This window comes from Anomalospiza imberbis, unplaced genomic scaffold, assembly GCF_031753505.1.
Source record: "Anomalospiza imberbis isolate Cuckoo-Finch-1a 21T00152 unplaced genomic scaffold, ASM3175350v1 scaffold_61, whole genome shotgun sequence".
Lineage (NCBI taxonomy): Eukaryota > Metazoa > Chordata > Aves > Passeriformes > Viduidae > Anomalospiza > Anomalospiza imberbis.
In genome coordinates, this window is record NW_027100224.1 from 268,358 (window position 1) to 287,902 (window position 19,545).

Below are 19,545 nucleotides of genomic sequence, written 5' to 3' on the forward strand. Positions count from 1 at the left end.
ATCCCAGTTCATCCCAGTTCCCCCACCAGTTCATCCCAGTCCATCCCAGTTCCCTCACCAGTCCATCCCAGTTCCTGCCGGTGCTCGTGGTCCCCCCGCCCTTGCCCAGCAATGGTTCCGCCCGCGCGCGGTGCACGCTGGGATTTGCAGTCCCCGCCGCCTCCCGAGGACTCGGCGCGTGCGCGCCGTAGCCCCGCCTCTTCCCCCCCGGAAGCCCCGCCCCCTGCGCACGTGACGCGGCCGCGCGGGGCGGACGGTGGCCGGCGGGGGTCACGGGGGGCAGCGGCGAAACGGCCCCCCCCGGCCGCGCTCCGACCCCCCCCGAAAACACCGGCACCCCCCCCGCCCCCCCTCCAAAAAAGAAAAACACCGGGACCCCCCCCAAAAACCACAGCGGGACCCCGCTCCCCCCCCCCCAAGACTCAGCGGGCAGGTACCGGCAGGCGGGGGGCGGCGCGCGGGCCCGGGGCCTGGCGGGGGATGGGGGGCGCTGAGGGGGGAACTGGGGGGAATTGGGGGGGGGGGCCGGGGGAGGGAACGGGGGGGGGCTCGGGGAACGGGGGAGGTTGGGCAAAGTGGAGGAGGGGGCGTTGTGAGGGGGTTTGGGGGGGGCTCAGAGGGTTTGGGGGGGGTCCGGGGGGGTTTTGGGGGCTCTGGGGGGGTCTGAGGGTCTGAGGGGGGGTTTGGGGGGGTCTGAGGGCGACTGGGGGGGGTCTGGGGGCGACTGGGGGGGTTTGGGGGCTCCAACCGGGGTGGGGGGGGCTGGGGTTCGAGGGGTGCTGGGGAAAGGGGGGGGGGGGTTTAATCCTGGGGAGGGGGCGCAGGGGTGGGGGGGGGGGGTGGGGGGGGCACCGGACCGTTCCGTTTCCCTCCCCTCCCCCCCCATCCCGGTTCTCCCGCCATTCCCGGTCCCGGCCCCACGTGCGCCGCTCCCGCCCCGCCCCCACCCCCACAGCGGGGACCGGGGGGGGGGGCAAATGTCCGGGACCACCCCCCCACACCCCCCCTGCGCCCCTTCCTCACCATTTATTGACCCCCTCACCCTCCCGCGCGCCCCTCCCCAATTTATGGACACCCCCCGCCTTTCTTGACCCCCCCCACGCCCCTTCCCCCCCCATTTATCGACCCCTCCCCCATGCCCCTCCCCCCATTTATCGACCCCTCCCCATTTATTGACCGCCCCCCCCAACATTTATTGTCCCCATGACCCCCAGGCACCCCTCCCCATTTATCGGCCCCTCCCCATTTATCGACCCCTCCCCATTTATCGACCCCTCCCCATTTTTTGACCCCCACACCCCTTCCTCCTTCCTTGACCCCTCCCCTGTGCCCCTCCCCCATTTATCGACCCCTCCCCCCAATTTATTGACCCTTCCCCATTTATCGACCCCTCCCCATTTATCAACCCCCCCACACCCCTTCCTCCTTCCTTGACCCCTCCCCTGTGCCCCTCCCCCATTCATCGACCCCCTCCCCCCAATTTATTGACCCCTCCCCAGTTATTGACCCCCCCCGGCCCCCCCACTCTTACTGACCCTTACCCCCACCCCATTTCTCCCTGTCCCCCATCCCCCGTTCTCTCCGCAGCCGCTGCCACCCCCGGGACCCCCGGGACCCCCCCGGGACCCCCGCGGGACCCCCGGGCCATGGAGTGGCAGCCGGACGAGCAGGGCCTGCAGCAGGTGCTGCAGCTGCTCAAGGACTCGCAGTCGCCCAACACGGCCACGCAGAGGGTGGTGCAGGACGTATCCTGGGGGCTCCGGGGGCTCCGGGAACGGGGCTGGGGGCTCCAGGGGTACTGGGAATGGGGCTGGGGGCTCCAGGGGCTCCGGGAACGGGGCTGGGGGCTCCGGGAACGGGGCTGGGGGCTCTGGGGGCTCCGGGAACGGGGCTGGGGGCTCCGGGGGTCCGGGAATGGGGCTGGGGGCACCAGGGGTACTGGGAATGGGGCTGGGGGCTCTGGGGGTACCAGGAACGGGGCTGGGGGCACCAGGGGTACTGGGAATGGGGCTGGGGGCTCCGGGAACGGGGCTGGGGGCACCAGGAACGGGGCTGGGGGCTCCAGGGGTACTGGGAATGGGGCTGGGGGGCACCGGGAACAGGGCTGGGGGGCTCCGGGGGATATTGGGAACGGGGCTGGGGGCTCCAGGGGTACCGGGAACGGGGCTGGGGGCTCCGGGGGCTCCAGGAACGGGGTTGGGGGCTCCGGGGGCAGTGGGAATGGGGCAGGATCTGTCCTGGGGGGCACCGGGGGCACGGGGAGCACCAGGAAATGGGGGTGGGACTCTCAGGATGAGGATGGGACCACCAGGAGTGGGGTGAGAGCGCTGGGATGGGGCTGGGGTCACTGGGAATGGGGATGGGATCCCTGGGATGGGGCTGGGATCACTGGGATCGGAATGGGACCCTCGGGATGGGGCTGGGACCCTCGGGATGGGGGGCTCAGACCCCCGGGGTGTGGAGGTCTCTCTTTTGTGGGGGGAATACCGGGGTGGGCGATGCAGGGTGGGCACCCCCGTGTCCCCCCGTGTCCTCCCATGTCCCCTGTGTCCCTCCATGTGCCTCTGTCCCCCCATGCCCCCCGTGTCTCCCTGTGTCCCCCTGTGTCCCTGTGTCCCTCCATGTCCCCATGTCCCCATGTCCCCCCGTGTCCCCCGTGTCCCCCCGTGCCCCCCATGTCCCCTCGTGTCCCTTGCCCTCCTTAACCCCCCCGCAGAAGCTGAAGCAGCTGAACCAGTTCCCGGACTTCAACAATTACCTGATCTTCGTGCTCACCCGCCTCAAATCCGAAGGTTTTGGGGAGGGGGTCCCGGGCTGGGGGTGGGGGTGGGTCTGGGGGTGCCGGTGACCCCCCGGGGTGGGGGCGCAGAGCCCCCCCCAACCCCCGGTGCCCCCCCAGACGAGCCCACGCGGTCGCTGAGCGGGCTGATCCTCAAGAACAACGTCAAGGCGCACTTCCAGAGCTTCCCCCCGCCCGTGGCCGAGTTCATCAAGCAGGAGTGCCTGAAGCACCTGGGCGACGCCTCCTCGCTCATCCGGGCCACCATCGGTGAGGGCCGCACCTGGGCCACGCCCGGGTCACACCTGGGTCGCGCCTGGGCATGTGGGTCATGCTTGGGTCATGCTTGGGTCATGCCTGGGTCGCACCTGGGTCACACCTGGGTCGCGCCTGGGTGCCTGGGTCACACCTGGGCATGTGGGTCGTGCCTGGGTCACGTCTGGGTCACACCTGGGCCACACCTGGGCCACACCTGGGTGCCTGGGTCATGTCTGGGTCACACCTGGGCATCTGTCTGACCGTGCCCTGGGGGCACCTGGGTCACATCTGGGCATCTGGGTCACACCTGCGCACATGGATCACACCTGGGTCACGCCTGGGCCACACCTGGGTCATACCTGGGCCACACCTGGGCATGTGGGTCATGCCTGGGTCACACCTGGGTCACACCTGGGCCACACCTGGGTGTCTGGGTCACACCTGGGCATGTGGGTCGTGCCTGGGTCACGTCTGGGTCACACCTGGGTGTATGGGTCACACCTGGGCATCTGTCTGACCCTGCCCTGGGGGCACCTGGGTCACATCTGGGCATCTGGGTCACACCTGCGCACATGGATCACACCTGGGTCACACCTGGGTCACGCCTGGGCACCTGTGTGACCCAAACCCCTGATCCAGAACCTGCTCTGGGGGCACCTGGGCACACCTGGGCACCTGGGTCACACCTGGGCTCTTGTCTGACCTCTCTGAGACCCCCCCTCACCTGTCCTGTGCGTCTTCCCCCATCACCCCACGGTTTCCAAAAGGGACCTGCAGCTGCGACCCCAAACCCCCCCAAAATCTCCTTCAAACGCCCCAAAATCCTCTCCAAACCCCGTTCCCAGCTCCCCTGTGCACCTGCCCGCAGGTATCCTGATCACCACCATCGCCTCCAAGGGCGAGCTGCAGATGTGACCCCAAAACCCCCCCAAAACCCCTCCTAACCCCCCAAAATCCCCTCAAACCCCCCCAAACCCGCTCACCTGTGCACCTGCCCGCAGGTATCCTGATCACCACCATCGCCTCCAAGGGCGAGCTGCAGATGTGACCCCAAAACCCCCCAAAATCTCTTTCAGACCCCCCAAAATCCCCCCAAAACCCCTCCTAACCCCCCAAAATCCCCTCAAACCCCCCCAAACCCGCTCACCTGTGCACCTGCCCGCAGGTATCCTGATCACCACCATCGCCTCCAAGGGCGAGCTGCAGATGTGACCCCAAAACCCCCCCAAAACCCCTCCTAACCCCCCAAAATCCCCTCAAACCCCCCCAAACCCGCTCACCTGTGCACCTGCCCGCAGGTATCCTGATCACCACCATCGCCTCCAAGGGCGAGCTGCAGATGTGACCCCAAAACCCCCCAAAATCTCTTTCAGACCCCCCAAAATCCCCCCAAAACCCCTCCTAACCCCCCAAAATCCCCTCAAACCCCCCCAAACCCGCTCACCTGTGCACCTGCCCGCAGGTATCCTGATCACCACCATCGCCTCCAAGGGCGAGCTGCAGATGTGGCCGGAGCTGCTGCCCCAGCTCTGCAACCTGCTCAACTCCGAGGACTACAACACCTGCGAGGTGCACCTGCCTGGGGGGGGTTGGAAAGCACCTGGGCGCACCTGGGGGGGGCGTGGCCGCCGCTGACCCCGCGCCCCCCGGTCCGTGCTCCCAGGGCGCTTTCGGGGCGCTGCAGAAAATCTGCGAGGACTCCTCGGAGCTGCTGGACAGCGACGCCCTGAACCGGCCCCTCAACGTCATGATCCCCAAATTCCTGCAGTTCTTCAAGCACTGCAGCCCCAAAATCAGGTGGGGGACAGGTGTGGGACAGGTGGGCACACGCCTGTGCCCCTTTGCCTCGGGCAGGTGGGGATATGGAGCTTCAGTGACTCCAAAAAAATCCTGATTCCCAAAAACGCTCTGATCCCCAAAGTTCCTGCAGTTCCTCGTGCACTGCAGCCCCACAGTCAGGTGTGAGACAGGTGTGGGCACACACCTGTGCCTCTTACCTGCTGGAGGGGGGAATTACGGCAGGGATTACCCTGCTTTGGTGGCCCTAGAAAATCCTGATTCCCCAAAACGCTGTGATCCCCTAAATTCCTGCAGTTCCTCGTGCACTGCAGCCCCACAGTCAGGTGTGAGACAGGTGTGGGCACACACCTGTGCCTCTTACCTGCTGGAAGGGGGGATTACGGCAGTGCCTCCCTGCTTTGGTGGCCCCAGAAAATCCTGATTCCCCAAAACGCTGTGATCCCCAAAGTTCCTGCAGTTCCTCGTGCACTGCAGCCCCACAATCAGGTGTGAGACAGGTGGGGACAGGTGTGGGGCAGGTGGGCACACACCTGTGCCCCCTTACCTGGTCAAGCAGGATCACGGGGCTGTTTTGTTGCTTTTGTGGCCCCAAAAAATCCTGATTCCCAAAAATGCCCGGGTGGGTTTTGAGGTCCTCAGGTGTCTCTCGGGGGGGTTGTGGGGTGCCCAGGTGGGTTCTGGGGTGCCCAGGTGACCCCTGCCCCGCCCGCAGGTCGCACGCCATCGCCTGCGTGAACCAGTTCATCATGGACCGGGCGCAGGCGCTGATGGAGAACATCGACACCTTCATCGAGGTGAGGGCACACCTGGCACCTGGGGGGTCCCTGGGGGGCTCACCTGGGCCTGTGCCGGGCACCTGGGGGCTCTGGGGGTCTGGGGGGGGCTCACCTGGGTCTGTCCCCAGCACCTGGGGGGTCCCTGTGGGGTCCCTGGGGGTCCCTGGGGGTCCCTGGGGTCTTACCTGTGCCTCCCCAGCACCTGGGGGGTCCCTGGGGGGTTCCTGGGGGTCCCTGGGGTCTCACCTGTGCCTCCCCAGCACCTGGGGGTCCCTGGGGGTCCCTGGGGTCTCACCTGTGCCTCCCCAGCACCTGGGGGTCCCTGGGGGGTCCCTGGGGGTCCCTGGGGGTCCCTGGGGTCTCACCTGTGCCTCCCCAGCACCTGGGGGTCCCTGGGGGGTCCCTGGGGGTCCCTGGGGGTCCCTGGGGTCTCACCTGTGCCTCCCCAGCACCTGGGGGTCCCTGGGGGGTCCCTGGGGGTCCCTGGGGGTCCCTGGGGGTCCCTGGGGTCTCACCTGTGCCTCCCCAGCACCTGGGGGTCCCTGGGGGTCCCTGGGGGGTTCCTGGGGGTCCCTGGGGGTCCCTGGGGGCTCACCTGTGTCTCCCCAGCACCTGGGGGTCCCTGGGGGGTTCCTGGGGGTCCCTGGGGTCTCACCTGTGCCTCCCCAGCACCTGGGGGGTTCCTGGGGGTCCCTGGGGTCTCACCTGTGCCTCCCCAGCACCTGGGGGTTCCTGGGGGTCCCTGGGGGTCCCTGGGGTCTCACCTGTGCCTCCCCAGCACCTGGGGGTCCCTGGGGGTCCCTGGGGGTTCCTGGGGGTCCCTGGGGTCTCACCTGTGCCTCCCCAGCACCTGGGGGTCCCTGGGGATTCCTGGGGGTTCCTGGGGGTCCCTGGGGGTCCCTGGGGTCTCACCTGTGCCTCCCCAGCACCTGGGGGTCCCTGGGGGTCCCTGGGGGGTTCCTGGGGGTTCCTGGGGGGTTCCTGGGGGTCCCCGGGGGTCCCTGGGGTCTCACCTGTGCCTCCCCAGCACCTGGGGGTCCCTGGGGGTCCCTGGGGGGTCCCTGGGAGTCCCTGGGGGTCCCTGGGGGTCCCTGGGGTCTCACCTGTGCCTCCCCAGGACCTGGGGGTTCCTGGGGGTTCCTGGGGTCTCACCTGTGCCTCCCCAGCACCTGGGGGTCCCTGGCGATTCCTGGGGGTCCCTGGGGGGTTCCTGGGGGTCCCTGGGGGGTTCCTGGGGGTCCCTGGGGGTCCCTGGGGCCTCACCTGTGCCTCCCCAGCACCTGGGGGTTCCTGGGGGTCCCTGGGGGTCCCTGGGGTCTCACCTGTGCCTCCCCAGCACCTGGGGGTCCCTGGGGGGTTCCTGGGGGTCCCTGGGGGTCCCTGGGGTCTCACCTGTGCCTCCCCAGCACCTGGGGGTTCCTGGGGGTCCCTGGGGGGTTCCTGGGGGTCCCCGGGGGTCCCCGGGGTCTCACCTGTGCCTCCCCAGCACCTGTTCGCGCTGGCGGTGGACGAGGAGCCCGAGGTGCGGAAGAACGTGTGCCGGGCGCTGGTGATGCTGCTGGAGGTGCGCATCGACCGCCTGATCCCCCACATGTACAGCATCATCCAGGTGAGCGGCACCGGGCACAGGTGAGGGGCTGGGGGCACCTGGGCACGGGTGAGGGGTTTGGGGCAGGGTTTGGGGGTTACCTGTGCCCAGGTGAGGGTTTGGGGGGGGGTTACCTGTGCCCAGGTGAGGGTTTGGGGCATGGTCCAGGGGTTACCTGTGCCCAGGTGAGGGTTTGGGGCAGGGTTTGGGGGTTACCTGTGTCCAGGTGAGGGTTTGGGGGTTACCTGTGCGCAGGTGAGGGTTTGGGGGTTACCTGTGCCCAGGTGAGGGTTTGGGAGGGTTACCCGTGCCCAGGTGAGGGTTTGGGGGGGGGTTACCTGTGTCCAGGTGAGGGTTTGGGGCACAGTCCAGGGGTTACCTGTGTTCAGGTGAGGGTTTGGGGGTTACCTGTGCCCAGGTGAGGGTTTGGGGGGGGGTTACCTGTGCCCAGGTGAGGGTTTGGGGCATGGTCCAGGGGTTACCTGTGCCCAGGTGAGGGTTTGGGGCAGGGTTTGGGGGTTACCTGTGTCCAGGTGAGGGTTTGGGGGTTACCTGTGCGCAGGTGAGGGTTTGGGGGTTACCTGTGCCCAGGTGAGGGTTTGGGAGGGTTACCCGTGCCCAGGTGAGGGTTTGGGGGGGGGTTACCCATGTCCAGGTGAGGGTTTGGGGGGGGGTTACCTGTGTCCAGGTGAGGGTTTGGGGCACAGTCCAGGGGTTACCTGTGCCCAGGTGAGGGTTTGGGGGGGTTACCCATGTCCAGGTGAGGGTTTGGGGCACAGTCCAGGGGTTACCTGTGCCCAGGTGAGGGTTTGGGGGGGTTACCCATGTCCAGGTGAGGGTTTGGGGCACAGTCCAGGGGTTACCCGTGCCCAGGTGAGGGTTTGGGGGGGGGTTACCTGTGCCCAGGTGAGGGTTTGGGGGGTTACCTGTGCCCAGGTGAGGGTTTGGGGGTTACCTGTGCCCAGGTGAGGGTTTGGGGCACAGTCCAGGGGTTACCTGTGCCCAGGTGAGCTCACCTGTCCCCCGTGTGGCAGTACATGCTGCAGAGGACGCAGGACAGTGACGAGAACGTGGCGCTGGAGGCCTGCGAGTTCTGGCTGACGCTGGCGGAGCAGCCCATCTGCAAGGACGTGCTGACGGCACACCTGGTGCAGTGAGTGCCCCAAAAACCCCAAAATCCACCCCAAAATCCACCCTGAGCTCACGGGAGCACCTGGTGCAGTGAGTGCCCCAAAAACCCCGAAATCCGCCCCAAAATCCACCCCAAAATCCACCCTGAGCTCACGGGAGCACCTGCTGTAGTGAGTGCCCCAAAAACCCCAAAATCCACCCCAAAATGCACCCCAAAATCCACTCTGAGCTCACGGGAGCACCTGGTGCAGTGAGTGCCCCAAAAACCCCGAGTCCGCCCCAGAATCCACCCCAAAATCCACCCCAAAATCCACCCTGAGCTCACGGGAGCACCTGGTGCAGTGAGTGCCCCAAAAACCCCAAAATCCACCCCAGAATCCACCCCAAAATCCACCCTGAGCTCACTGCAGGGCTCACAGCGCACCTGGTGCAGTGAATGCCCCAAAAACCCCGAATCAGCCCCAAAATGCACCCCAGATCCCAAAATCCCCGAAATCCACCCCGAATCCCCAATCCCCACCCCAGGCTGATCCCGATCCTGGTGCACGGCATGCGCTACTCCGAGATCGACATCATCCTGCTCAAGGTGGGCACTGGGGGCACTGGGAGCACTGGGAGCTGTACTGGGAGCACTGGGGCTGTACTGGGAGCACTGGGGCTGTACTGGGAGCACTGGGAGCACTGGGAGCTGTACTGGGAGCACTGGGGCTGTACTGGGAGCACTGGGGCTGTACTGGGGCTGTACTGGGAGCAGTGGGAGCACTGGGAGCACTGGGGCTGTACTGGTGTGACTGGGAGCACTGGGGGAGCTGTACTGGGAGCACTGGGGCTGTACTGGGAGCACTGGGGCTGTACTGGGAGCACTGGGGGAGCTGTACTGGGAGCACTGGGGCTGTACTGGTGCGACTGGAGATGATGACAGCCTCAGCCTGACCCCTGATGGTCACTTGTGTTCGTACTGTCTGATCCGGGCCGGGGGCGCCGTCGCGACGGCGTCGCGATACGATGACGCCATGTCGCGATACGATGACGCCACATCGCGATACGATGACGCCATGTTGCGATACGATGGCGTCACGTCGCGATACGATGGCGTCACGTCGCGATACAACAATTTTGTGTCACGATGCAAGGAATTTATGTCGCAATACAACGGCTTTATAGCACACTACAGTGACTATGTCACGACACAATGACTTTACATCACGTTACAATGACTTTACGTCGCGATACGACGACGTCACTTCTCAATACGATGGCGTTAGGCCACAACGCGACGATGTCGCACCACGGTATGACGCTGCATTTCCATATCGTGATATGGCGCTGCTGCGTCATGATACTGCGACTTTATGTCGCAATACAACGAATTTATGCATCAATACGATGATTACATCACGACACAATGGCTTTATGTCGCGATACGGCGTCGCTTCCCGATGCAATGACATCTCACCGCGACACGACGGCGTCACAACACAACACAACGCCGCATCTGTCGCGACACAACACCGCCGCGTCGCGATACGACTTTATGTCATTATACAAAGACTTGATGGCGTGATACAACAACCTTACGTCGTGATACAACTTGACGTCACGATAGGACTTGACATCGCGATACATCGACTTTACGTTGCGGTACAATGACTTGACGTTGCGATACAACGACCTTATGTCGCGACACGACTTGATGTCGCGACACGACTTGACGTCGCGATACAACGACTTGACGTTGCGATACAACGACTTGACGTCGCGATACAACGACTCGACGTCGCGATACGACGACTTGACGTCGCGGCGCCGCCGCTCCGCGACACCTCAGCGTTGTGCCGCGCCGCCATCGCGCCGCCGCCGCGACTCCGAGGCGCGACGCGGCGCCGCCGTCGTCGCGACGCGGCTCCATGTCGCGACGCGGCTCCATGTCGCGACGCGGCTCCATGTCGCGACGTCGCTCACGGCAGGGCGACGTGGAGGAGGACGAGGCGGTGCCGGACAGCGAGCAGGACATCAAGCCGCGCTTCCACAAGTCGCGCACGGTGACGCTGGCGCACGAGGAGCAGCGCGGCGACGGCGGCGACGACGGCGACGACGAGGACGACGACGACGCGCTGTCCGACTGGAACCTGCGTACGGGGGGCCCGCGGCGGCCACGGGGAGGTTGGGGTGGCCACAGGGGGCTTGGGGTGGCCACGGGGAGGTTGGGGTGGCCACAGGGGGCTTGGGGTGGCCACAGGGGGTTTGGGGTGGTCACAGGGGGTTTGGGGTGGCCATGGTGGGTGTGGGGTGGCCACGGGGGACTCACGGTGGCCACGGGGGGCTCGTGGCGGCCACGGGGAGGTTGGAGTGGTCACAGGGGGCTCACGGCAGCCACAGGGGGCTTGGGGTGGCCATGGGGTTTTGGGGTGGTCACAGGGGTTGTGGGGTGGCCACGGGGGGCTCACGGTGGCCACGGGGGCTTGGGGTGGCCACGGGGAGGTTGGGGTGGTCACAGGGGGTTTGGGGGGGCCACGGTGGGTATGGGGTGGCCACGGGGGGCTCGTGGCAGCCACGGGGAGGTTGGGGTGGTCATGGGGAGGCTGGGGTGGTCACAGGGGGTTTGGGGTGGCCACGGGGAGGCTGGGGTGGTCACAGGGGGCTCATGGTGGCCACGGGGGGCTCATGGTGGCCACAGGGGGCTTGCAGTGGCCACGGGGGTTTTGGGGTGGCCCCCAAGGGGTTTTGGGGCCACTTTGGGTTTCGGGGGCTTTGTGAGTTCTGAGGTGGCCCCCGAGGGGTTTGGAGTAGTCTTGGGGGGCTTGGGGTGGCCACGGAGGGGCTGGGGGTGATCCTGCAAGTTTTGGGGTGGCCCCCAAGGGGTTTTGGGGTGGCCCCCTGTTTTTTGGGGTGCCCCCGCGTTTTATGGGGTGCCCCCCTGGTTTCTGGGATGTTTGCATGGTGCCCCCCTGGTTTTGGGGCTCCCCCCGGTCTCTGGGCTGTTTTTGGGGCTCCCCGTGGTCTCTGGGCTGTTTTTGGGGTGCCCCTGCTCTCTGGGCTGTTTTTGGGGTGTCCCCGGTCTCTGGGCTGTTTTTGGGGCTCTCCGTGGTCTCTGGGCTGTTTTTGGGGCTCCCTGTGGTCTCTGGGCTGTTTTCGGGGCTCCCTGTTCTCTCTGGGCTGTTTTTGGGGTGCCCCTGCTCTCTGGGCTGTTTTTGGGGCTCCCCGTTCTCTCTGGGCTGTTTTTGGGGCTCCCCGTTCTCTCTGGGCTGTTTTTGGGGCTCCCCGTAGTCTCTGGGCTGTTTTTGGGGCTCCCCGTTCTCTTTGGGCTGTTTTTGGGGTGCCCGTGGTCTCTGGGCTGTTTTCAGGGCTCCCCGTTCTCTCTGGGCTGTTTTTGGGGCTCCCCCTGCTCTCTGGGCTGTTTTTGGGGCTCCCCGTGGTCTCTGGGCTGTTTTTGGGGCTCCCCCTGCTCTCTGGGCTGTTTTTGGGGCTCCCCGTGGTCTCTGGGCTGTTTTTGGGGCTCCCTCTGCTCTCTGGGCTGTTTTTGGGGCTCCCCGTGGTCTCTGGGCTGTTTTTGGGGTGCCCCTGCTCTCTGGGCTGTTTTTGGGCCTCCCCCCGGTCTCTGGGCTGTTTTCGGGGCTCCCTCCGCTCTCTGGGCTGTTTTTGGGGCTCCCCGTTCTCTCTGGGCTGTTTTTGGGGCTCCCCGTTCTCCCTGGGCTGTTTTCGGGGCGCCCCGGGCGCCGCTGAGCCCCGGCTCCGCAGGGAAGTGCTCGGCGGCGGCGCTGGACGTGCTGGCCAACGTGTTCCGGGAGGAGCTGCTGCCGCACCTGCTGCCGCTGCTCAAGGAGCTGCTCTTCCACCTCGAGTGGGTGGTCAAGGAGTCGGGCATCCTGGTGCTGGGGGCCATCGCCGAAGGTGGGACCCCAAAACCCCCCCGGGGACCCCAAAAACGGCCCCAAACCCATCCCGACCCAGGGCGTCCTGGGGCTGGGGGCCATCGCCGAAGGTGGGACCCCAAAACCCTCCTGGGGACCCCAAAAACGGCCCCAAACCCATCCCGACCCAGGGCGTCCTGGTGCTGGGGGCCATCGCCGAAGGTGGGACCCCAAACCCCCCCGGGGACCCCAAAACCATCCTCGGTGTCCCCGAGCCACCCCCGTGTCCCCGCCCGAGCCCGGTGATGACCACGGACATTCGAATCCCGAATTCCCCCTGTGGATCTCTGTGCTCTGAGGGCCTCAGGGCACGGCAGGTGGTCCCTGCTGGTGTCCCCCACCCCTGCTGCCTGTCCCCAACCTCTCCAGAGTGTCCCCAACCCCTTTGGGGTGTCCCCCACCCCTCCAGGATGTCCCCAACCCTTTTGGGGTGTCCCCAACCTCTCCAGGGTGTCCCCAACCCCTGCTGGGTGTCCCCAACCCCTTTGGGGTGCCCCCATCCCCACCTGTCCAAACCCCAACCGGGGCTATCCCAGCCCCACCCTGACCTGCCCCGCCCCGCCCTGCCCCGCCCCGCAGGCTGCATGCAGGGCGTGGTGCCGTACCTGTCCCTGCCCCGCCCTGCCCCACCCTGACCTGACCTGCCCCGCCCCGCAGGCTGCATGCAGGGCATGGTGCCGTACCTGTCCCTGCCCCGCCCTGCCCCACCCTGACCTGCCCTGCCCCGCCCCGCAGGCTGCATGCAGGGCATGGTGCCGTACCTGTCCCTGCCCCGCCCTGACCCGCCCTGACCCGCCCTGCCCCGCCCCGCAGGCTGCATGCAGGGCGTGGTGCCGTACCTGCCCCGCCCTGCCCCGCCCTGCCCCGCCCTGACCTGCCCCGCCCCGCAGGCTGCATGCAGGGCGTGGTGCCGTACCTGTCCCTGCCCCGCCCTGCCCTGCCCCGCCCCGCAGGCTGCATGCAGGGTGTGGTGCCGTACCTGTCCCTGCCCCGCCCTGACCCGCCCCGCCCTGCCCCGCCCCGCAGGCTGCATGCGGGGCGTGGTGCCGTACCTGTCCCTGCCCCGCCCCGCAGGCTGCATGCAGGGCATGGTGCCGTACCTGTCCCTGCCCCGCCCTGCCCCGCCCTGACCTGCCCTGCCCCGCCCCGCAGGCTGCATGCAGGGCATGGTGCCGTACCTGTCCCTGCCCCGCCCTGCCCCACCCTGACCTGTCCCGCCCCGCCCCGCAGGCTGCATGCAGGGCATGGTGCCGTACCTGTCCCTGCCCCGCCCTGACCTGCCCCGCCCTGCCCCGCCCCGCAGGCTGCATGCAGGGCATGGTGCCGTACCTGCCCGAGCTGATCCCGCACCTGATCCGCTGCCTGGCGGACCGCAAGGCGCTGGTGCGCTCCATCGCGTGCTGGACGCTGAGCCGCTACGCGCACTGGGTGGTGGCGCAGCCCCCCGAGCTCTACCTGAAGCCCCTCATGACCGAGCTGCTGCAGCGCATCCTGGACGGCAACAAGCGCGTGCAGGAGGCGGCCTGCAGGTGACACCTGCGGGGACAGGGGACACCTGCGGGGGACACGGGGGACAGTGGGGACACCACAGTGGGGTGGGACAGGTGACACCAGGGAGGTGGGGCAGGGGACACTGGGGACACTGCAGGGGGCAGGACAGGGGACACCTGCGGGGGACACGGGGGACACTGGGGACACCACAGGGAAGGTGGACAGGTGACAGCAGGGAGGTGGGGCAGGGGACACGGGGGACAGGGGATGGGGGACACCACAGTGGGGTGGGACAGGTGATACCGGGGTGGGCCAGGTGACACCGGGGACACCGGGGTGGGACAGGTGACACCGGGGACACCGGGGTGGGACAGGTGACATTGGGGACACCGGGGTGGGCCAGGTGACACTGGGGACACCGGGGTGGGACGGGTGACATTGGGGACAGCAGGGTGGGACGGGTGACATTGGGGACACCGGGGTGGAAAAAGGTGACATTGGGGACACCGGGGTGGGCCAGGTGACACCAGGGTGGGCCAGGTGACCCTGGGGACACCGGGGTCAGCCAGGTGACATTGGGGACACCGGGGTGGGCCCGGTGACACCGGGGACACCGGGGTGGGCCAGGTGACACCGGGGACACCAGGGTGGGACAGGTGACACCGGGGACACCGGGGTGGGCCAGGTGACACTGGGGACACCAGGGTGGAAAAAGGTGACATTGGGGACACCGGGGTGGGCCAGGTGACACTGGGGACACCGGGGTGGGACAGGTGACATTGGGGACACCGGGGTGGGCTAGGTGACACCGGGGTGGGCCCGGTGACACCGGGGACACCGGGGTGGGCCAGGTGACACCGGGGACACCAGGGTGGGACAGGTGACACCGGGGACACCGGGGTGGGACAGGTGATACTGGGGACACCGGGGTGGAAAAAGGTGACATTGGGGACACCGGGGTGGAAAAAGGTGACACCGGGGACACCGGGGTGGGCCAGGTGACACTGGGGACACCGGGGTGGGATAGGTGACTCTGGGGACACCGGGGTGGAAAAAGGTGACACCGGGGACACCGGGGTGGGACGGGTGACATTGGGGACACCGGGGTGGGCCAGGTGACACTGGGGACACCGGGGTGGGACAGGTGACATTGGGGACACCGGGGTGGGCCAGGTGACACTGGGGACACCGGGGTGGGCCAGGTGACACCGGGGACACCGGGGTGGGCCGGGTGGGCCGCGTGCCTTGGGGACGCCGGGGCCCCCGGGGGTGATGACAGCGCTGTCCCGATCCCCGTGAGGACGCTTTGTGTTCGTACTGCCTGACCCGGGGGGCCCCGTGCCGTGCTGGGGCCTTGGGGGGGCTGGGGGGATTTGGGGCATCCCGCGCGGGGTTTGGGGCGTTCCCGTGAGGGTTTTGGGGTGCCTGAGGTGGATTTGGGGGATCCCGTGAGGTTTTTGGGGTGTTCATGTGAGGTTTTTTGGGGTTCCTGTGAGTTTTTGGGGTGTTTCCACGAGGTTTTGGGTGTTCCTGTGAAGTTTTGGGGGCTCCCGTGGTGTTTTGGGGTGTTCCCACAAGGTTTTAGGCCATTCTCACACGGTTTTTGGGTGTTCTGTGAGGTTCTTGGGGGCTCCTGTGAGGTTTTGGGTGCTCCCATGAGGTTTTTGGGGTGCCTGAGGTGGATTTGGGGGTTCCTGTGAGGTTTTTGGGGTTCCTGGGAGGTTTTTGGGGTGTTCCTGTGACATTTTTGGGGTTCCTGTGAGGTTTTTTGGGTTTCCTGTGAGGTTTTTGGGGTGTTCCTGTGACATTTTTGGGGTTCCTGTGAAGTTCTTTGGGTTTCCTGTGAGGTTTTGGGGTGTTCCTGTGACGTTTTTGGAGTTCCTGTGAGGTTTTGGGCCATTCCCATGAGGTTTCTTGGCTTCCTGTGAGGTTTTTGGGTGCTCCCACGAGGTTTTTGGGGTGCCTGAGGCGGGTCTGGGGTGTCCCCGTGCCCGCAGCGCCTTCGCCACGCTGGAGGAGGAGGCGTGCACGGAGCTGGTGCCGTACCTGAGCTTCATCCTGGACACGCTCGTCTTCGCCTTCGGCAAGTACCAGCACAAGAACCTGCTCATCCTCTACGACGCCATCGGCACCTTGGCCGACTCCGTGGGCCACCACCTCAACCAGCCGGTGTGTCCCCGGTGTCCCCGGTGTCCCCGAGCCCCCCCCGTGTCCCCGTGTCCCCGCCCGAGCCCGGTGATGACCACAGACATTCGAATCCCGAATTCCCCCTGTGGATCTCTGTGCTCTGAGGGCCTCAGGGCACGGCAGGTGGCCCCTGCTGGTGTCCCCCACCCCTGCTGGCTGTCCCCAACCCCTCCAGGGTGTCCCCAACCCCTTTGGGGTGTCCCCAACCTCTCCAGAGTGTCCCCAACCCCTTTGAGGTGTCCCCAAATCCCGCTGGGTGTCCCCAACCCCTTTGGGGTGTCCCCAACTTCTCCAGGGTGTCCCCAACCCCTGCTGGCTGTCCTCAACCCCTCCAGGGTGTCCCCAACCCCTTTGGGGTGTCCCCCACCCCTCCAGGGTGTCCCCAACCCCTTTGGGGTGTCCCCCACCCCTCCAGGGTGTCCCCAACCCCTTTGGGGTGTCCCCCACCCCTCCAGGGTGTCCCCAACCCCTGCTGGCTGTCCCCAATTCCTCCAGGGTGTCCCCAACCCCTGTGGGGTGTCCCCAACCCCTCCAGAGCGTCCAGAACCCCCCCTGGCTGTTCCCCCCTGGTGCCACCCCAGTTCCCCCAGTGCCACCCTTGTCCCCCTGTCCCCAGCCCCGGTGCCACCCCTGTCCCCGTGTCCCCGTGTCCCCAGCCCCGGTGCCACCCCTGTCCCCGTGTCCCCGTGTCCCCAGCCCCGGTGCCACCCCTGTCCCCATGTCCCCAGTCCCGGTGCCACCCCTGTCCCCGTGTCCCCGTGTCCCCAGCCCCGGTGCCACCCCTGTCCCCATGTCCCCAGTCCCGGTGCCACCCCTGTCCCCGTGTCCCCGTGTCCCAGCCCCGGTGCCACCCCTGTCCCCGTGTCCCCAGGAGTACATCCAGAAGCTGATGCCGCCGCTCATCCAGAAGTGGAACGAGCTCAAGGACGAGGACAAGGACCTGTTCCCGCTGCTCGAGGTGCCTCGGGCGTGTCCCCAAAGCGGGGTGGGGGGACGGGGCGGGGCGGTGGCCGTCCCCAAGCCACCCCCCCACCGCCGCGTCCCCCCCCGGCTGTCCCCAGTGCCTGTCCTCGGTGGCCACGGCCCTGCAGAGCGGCTTCCTGCCCTACTGCGAGCCCGTCTACCAGCGCTGCGTCACCCTGGTGCAGAAAACGCTGGCCCAGGCCATGGTGAGCCCCCGGCCCGCGCCCCGGGGGGGCCAGCGGGGGTGACGGGGTGACGGGGTGACCCCGTCCCCGTGTCCCCCCCCCCAAGATGTACAACCAGCACCCCGAGCAGTACGAGGCGCCCGACAAGGATTTCATGATCGTGGCCCTGGACCTGCTCAGCGGCCTGGCCGAGGGGCTGGGCGGCCACGTGGAGCAGCTGGTGGCCCGCTCCAACATCATGACCCTGCTGTTCCAGTGCATGCAGGTGGGGCCCGGGGGGCCGGGGGGGCCGGGGACCCCCCCCAGGCCCCCGGGGTGCCCTCCCGGCCCCGCTCACCCGCTGTGCCCGCGGCAGGACACGATGCCCGAGGTGCGGCAGAGCTCCTTCGCCCTCCTGGGCGACCTCACCAAGGCCTGCTTCGTGCACGTCAAGCCCTGCATCGGTGGGTTTTGGGGGGTGCCCTCCCCGGCCGGGGGCACCCCCAAACGGCTCAGGTGGCTGTGCCCGCCTGTGCCCACCTGTGCCCACCCCCCCCCCCAGCCGAGTTCATGCCCATCCTGGGCACCAACCTGAACCCCGAGTTCATCTCCGTGTGCAACAACGCGACCTGGGCCATCGGCGAGATCTGCATGCAGATGGGGTGAGCCCCCGAAACCGCCCTGGGCACCCCAAAACTGCCGTGAGGCACCACCAAAACTGCCCATGGCACCCCTAAACTGCCCTGGGTGCCCCAAAACTGCCCTGGGCACCCCAAAACTGCCGTGGGCCACCACCAAAACTGCCCACGGCACCCCAAAACCGCCCATGGCACCCCTAAACTGCCCTGGGCACCCCAAAATGTCCCTGGGCGCCTCAAAACTGCCCTAGGGGCACCCCCAGAACCGCCCTGGGCACCCCAAAACTGCCCTAGGGGCACCCCCAGAACCGCCCACGGCACCCCAAAACCACCCATGGCACCCCTAAACTGCCCTAGGGGCACCCCCAGAATTGCCCATGGCAACCCTAAACTGCCCTGGGTGCCCCAAAACCACCCTGGGCGCCCCAAAACTGCCCTAGGGGCACCCTCAAAACCTGCCATGGCACCCCAAAACTGCCCAGGGCTCCTCAAAACCTGCCATGACACCCCAAAACTGCCCAGGGCCCCCCAAAACCTGCCATGGCACCCCTAAACTGCCCTAGGGGCAGCCCCAAAACTGCCCAGGGTGCCCCAGAACTGCCCTGGGCACCCCAAAACCCCTCCCAGAGCCCCCCCAAATTCCCCCTAGAGCCCCCCAAACTGCCCCCAAACCCCCCTGTGTGCCTCCCCGAGCCCCCCAAACCCCATTTGTGCCCCCCCAAATCCCCTTTGTGCCCCCCCGAGCCCCCCTGCACCCCCTTTGTGCCCCCCCAAACCCCCCTGTACCCCCATTTGTGCCCCCCGAGCCCCCCTGCACCCCCTTTGTGCCCCCCCAAACCCCCCTGTACCCCCTTTTGTGCCCCCCGAGCCCCCTGCACCCCCTTTGTGCCCCTCCAAACCCCCCTGTACCCCCCTTTTGTGCCCCCCGAGCCCCCACACCCCCTTTGTGCCCCGCGCCGCAGGGGCTGAGATGCAGCCCTACGTGCCCCTGGTGCTGAACAACCTGGTGGAGATCATCAACCGCCCCAACACCCCCAAAACGCTGCTGGAGAACACCGGTGAGCTGGGGGCACCCCAAAACCCCCCGGAGCCCAGATCCGCCCCAGAACAACCCCGGGACCCCAAATCCACCCCAAAACCACCTGGGGACCCCAAATCCACCCCAAAACCACCCCTGAACCCCCTGGGGACCCCAAAACCAGCCCTGAACCCCCTGGGGATCCCAAAACCACCCCTGAACCCCCTTGGGACCCCAAAACCACCCCAGAACCACCCCTGAACCCCCCTGGTACCCAAATCTGCCCCAAAACGACCCCAAAACCACCCCAAAACCCCCTGGGGACCCCAAAACCACCCCTGAACCCCCTTGGGACCCCAAAACCACCCCAAAACCACCCCAAAACCCGCTGGGGACCCCAAAACCACCCCTGAACCCCCTGGGGACCCCAAAACCACCCCAAAACCACCCCTGAACCCCCCGGGGACCCCAAAACCACCCCTGAACCCCCTGGGGACCCCAAAACCACCCCAAAAACCCGCTGGGGACCCCAAAACCACCCCTGAACCCCCCGGGGACCCCAAAACCACCCCTGAACCCCCCAGGTACCCAAATCCACCCCAAAACCACCCCAGAACCCCCTGGGGACCCCAAAACCACCCCTGAACCCCTGGGGACCCCAAAACCACCCCAAAACCACCCCAAAACCCGCTGGGGACCCCAAAACCACCCCTGAACCCCCCAGGTACCCAAATCCACCCCAAAACCACCCCAGAACCCACTGGGACCCCAAAACCACCCCAAAACCTCCCCAAAACCACCCCAGAACCCCCTTGGGACCCCAAAACCTCCCCAAAAGCAC

At 66.9% G+C, this 19,545-nt stretch overlaps 1 protein-coding gene across 1 annotated transcript; it reads left to right on the forward strand.

Moving 5' to 3' along the window:
• The first annotated feature begins 1,584 nt into the window (after nucleotides 1-1,584).
• TNPO2 (transportin 2) lies at nucleotides 1,585-17,733 on the forward strand. The gene is made up of 18 exons (XM_068178820.1): nucleotides 1,585-1,745; nucleotides 2,717-2,792; nucleotides 2,900-3,049; nucleotides 4,500-4,606; nucleotides 4,701-4,834; nucleotides 5,550-5,631; nucleotides 7,100-7,222; nucleotides 8,236-8,354; nucleotides 8,858-8,918; nucleotides 10,300-10,465; nucleotides 12,071-12,223; nucleotides 13,547-13,772; nucleotides 15,732-15,903; nucleotides 16,793-16,879; nucleotides 16,983-17,090; nucleotides 17,176-17,334; nucleotides 17,425-17,512; nucleotides 17,611-17,733. Exons 1-18 carry the CDS (start codon nucleotides 1,647-1,649, stop codon nucleotides 17,712-17,714), a joined length of 2,214 nt encoding a protein of 737 aa, XP_068034921.1. The 5' UTR covers nucleotides 1,585-1,646; the 3' UTR covers nucleotides 17,715-17,733.
• The last annotated feature ends 1,812 nt before the right edge of the window (nucleotides 17,734-19,545 follow it).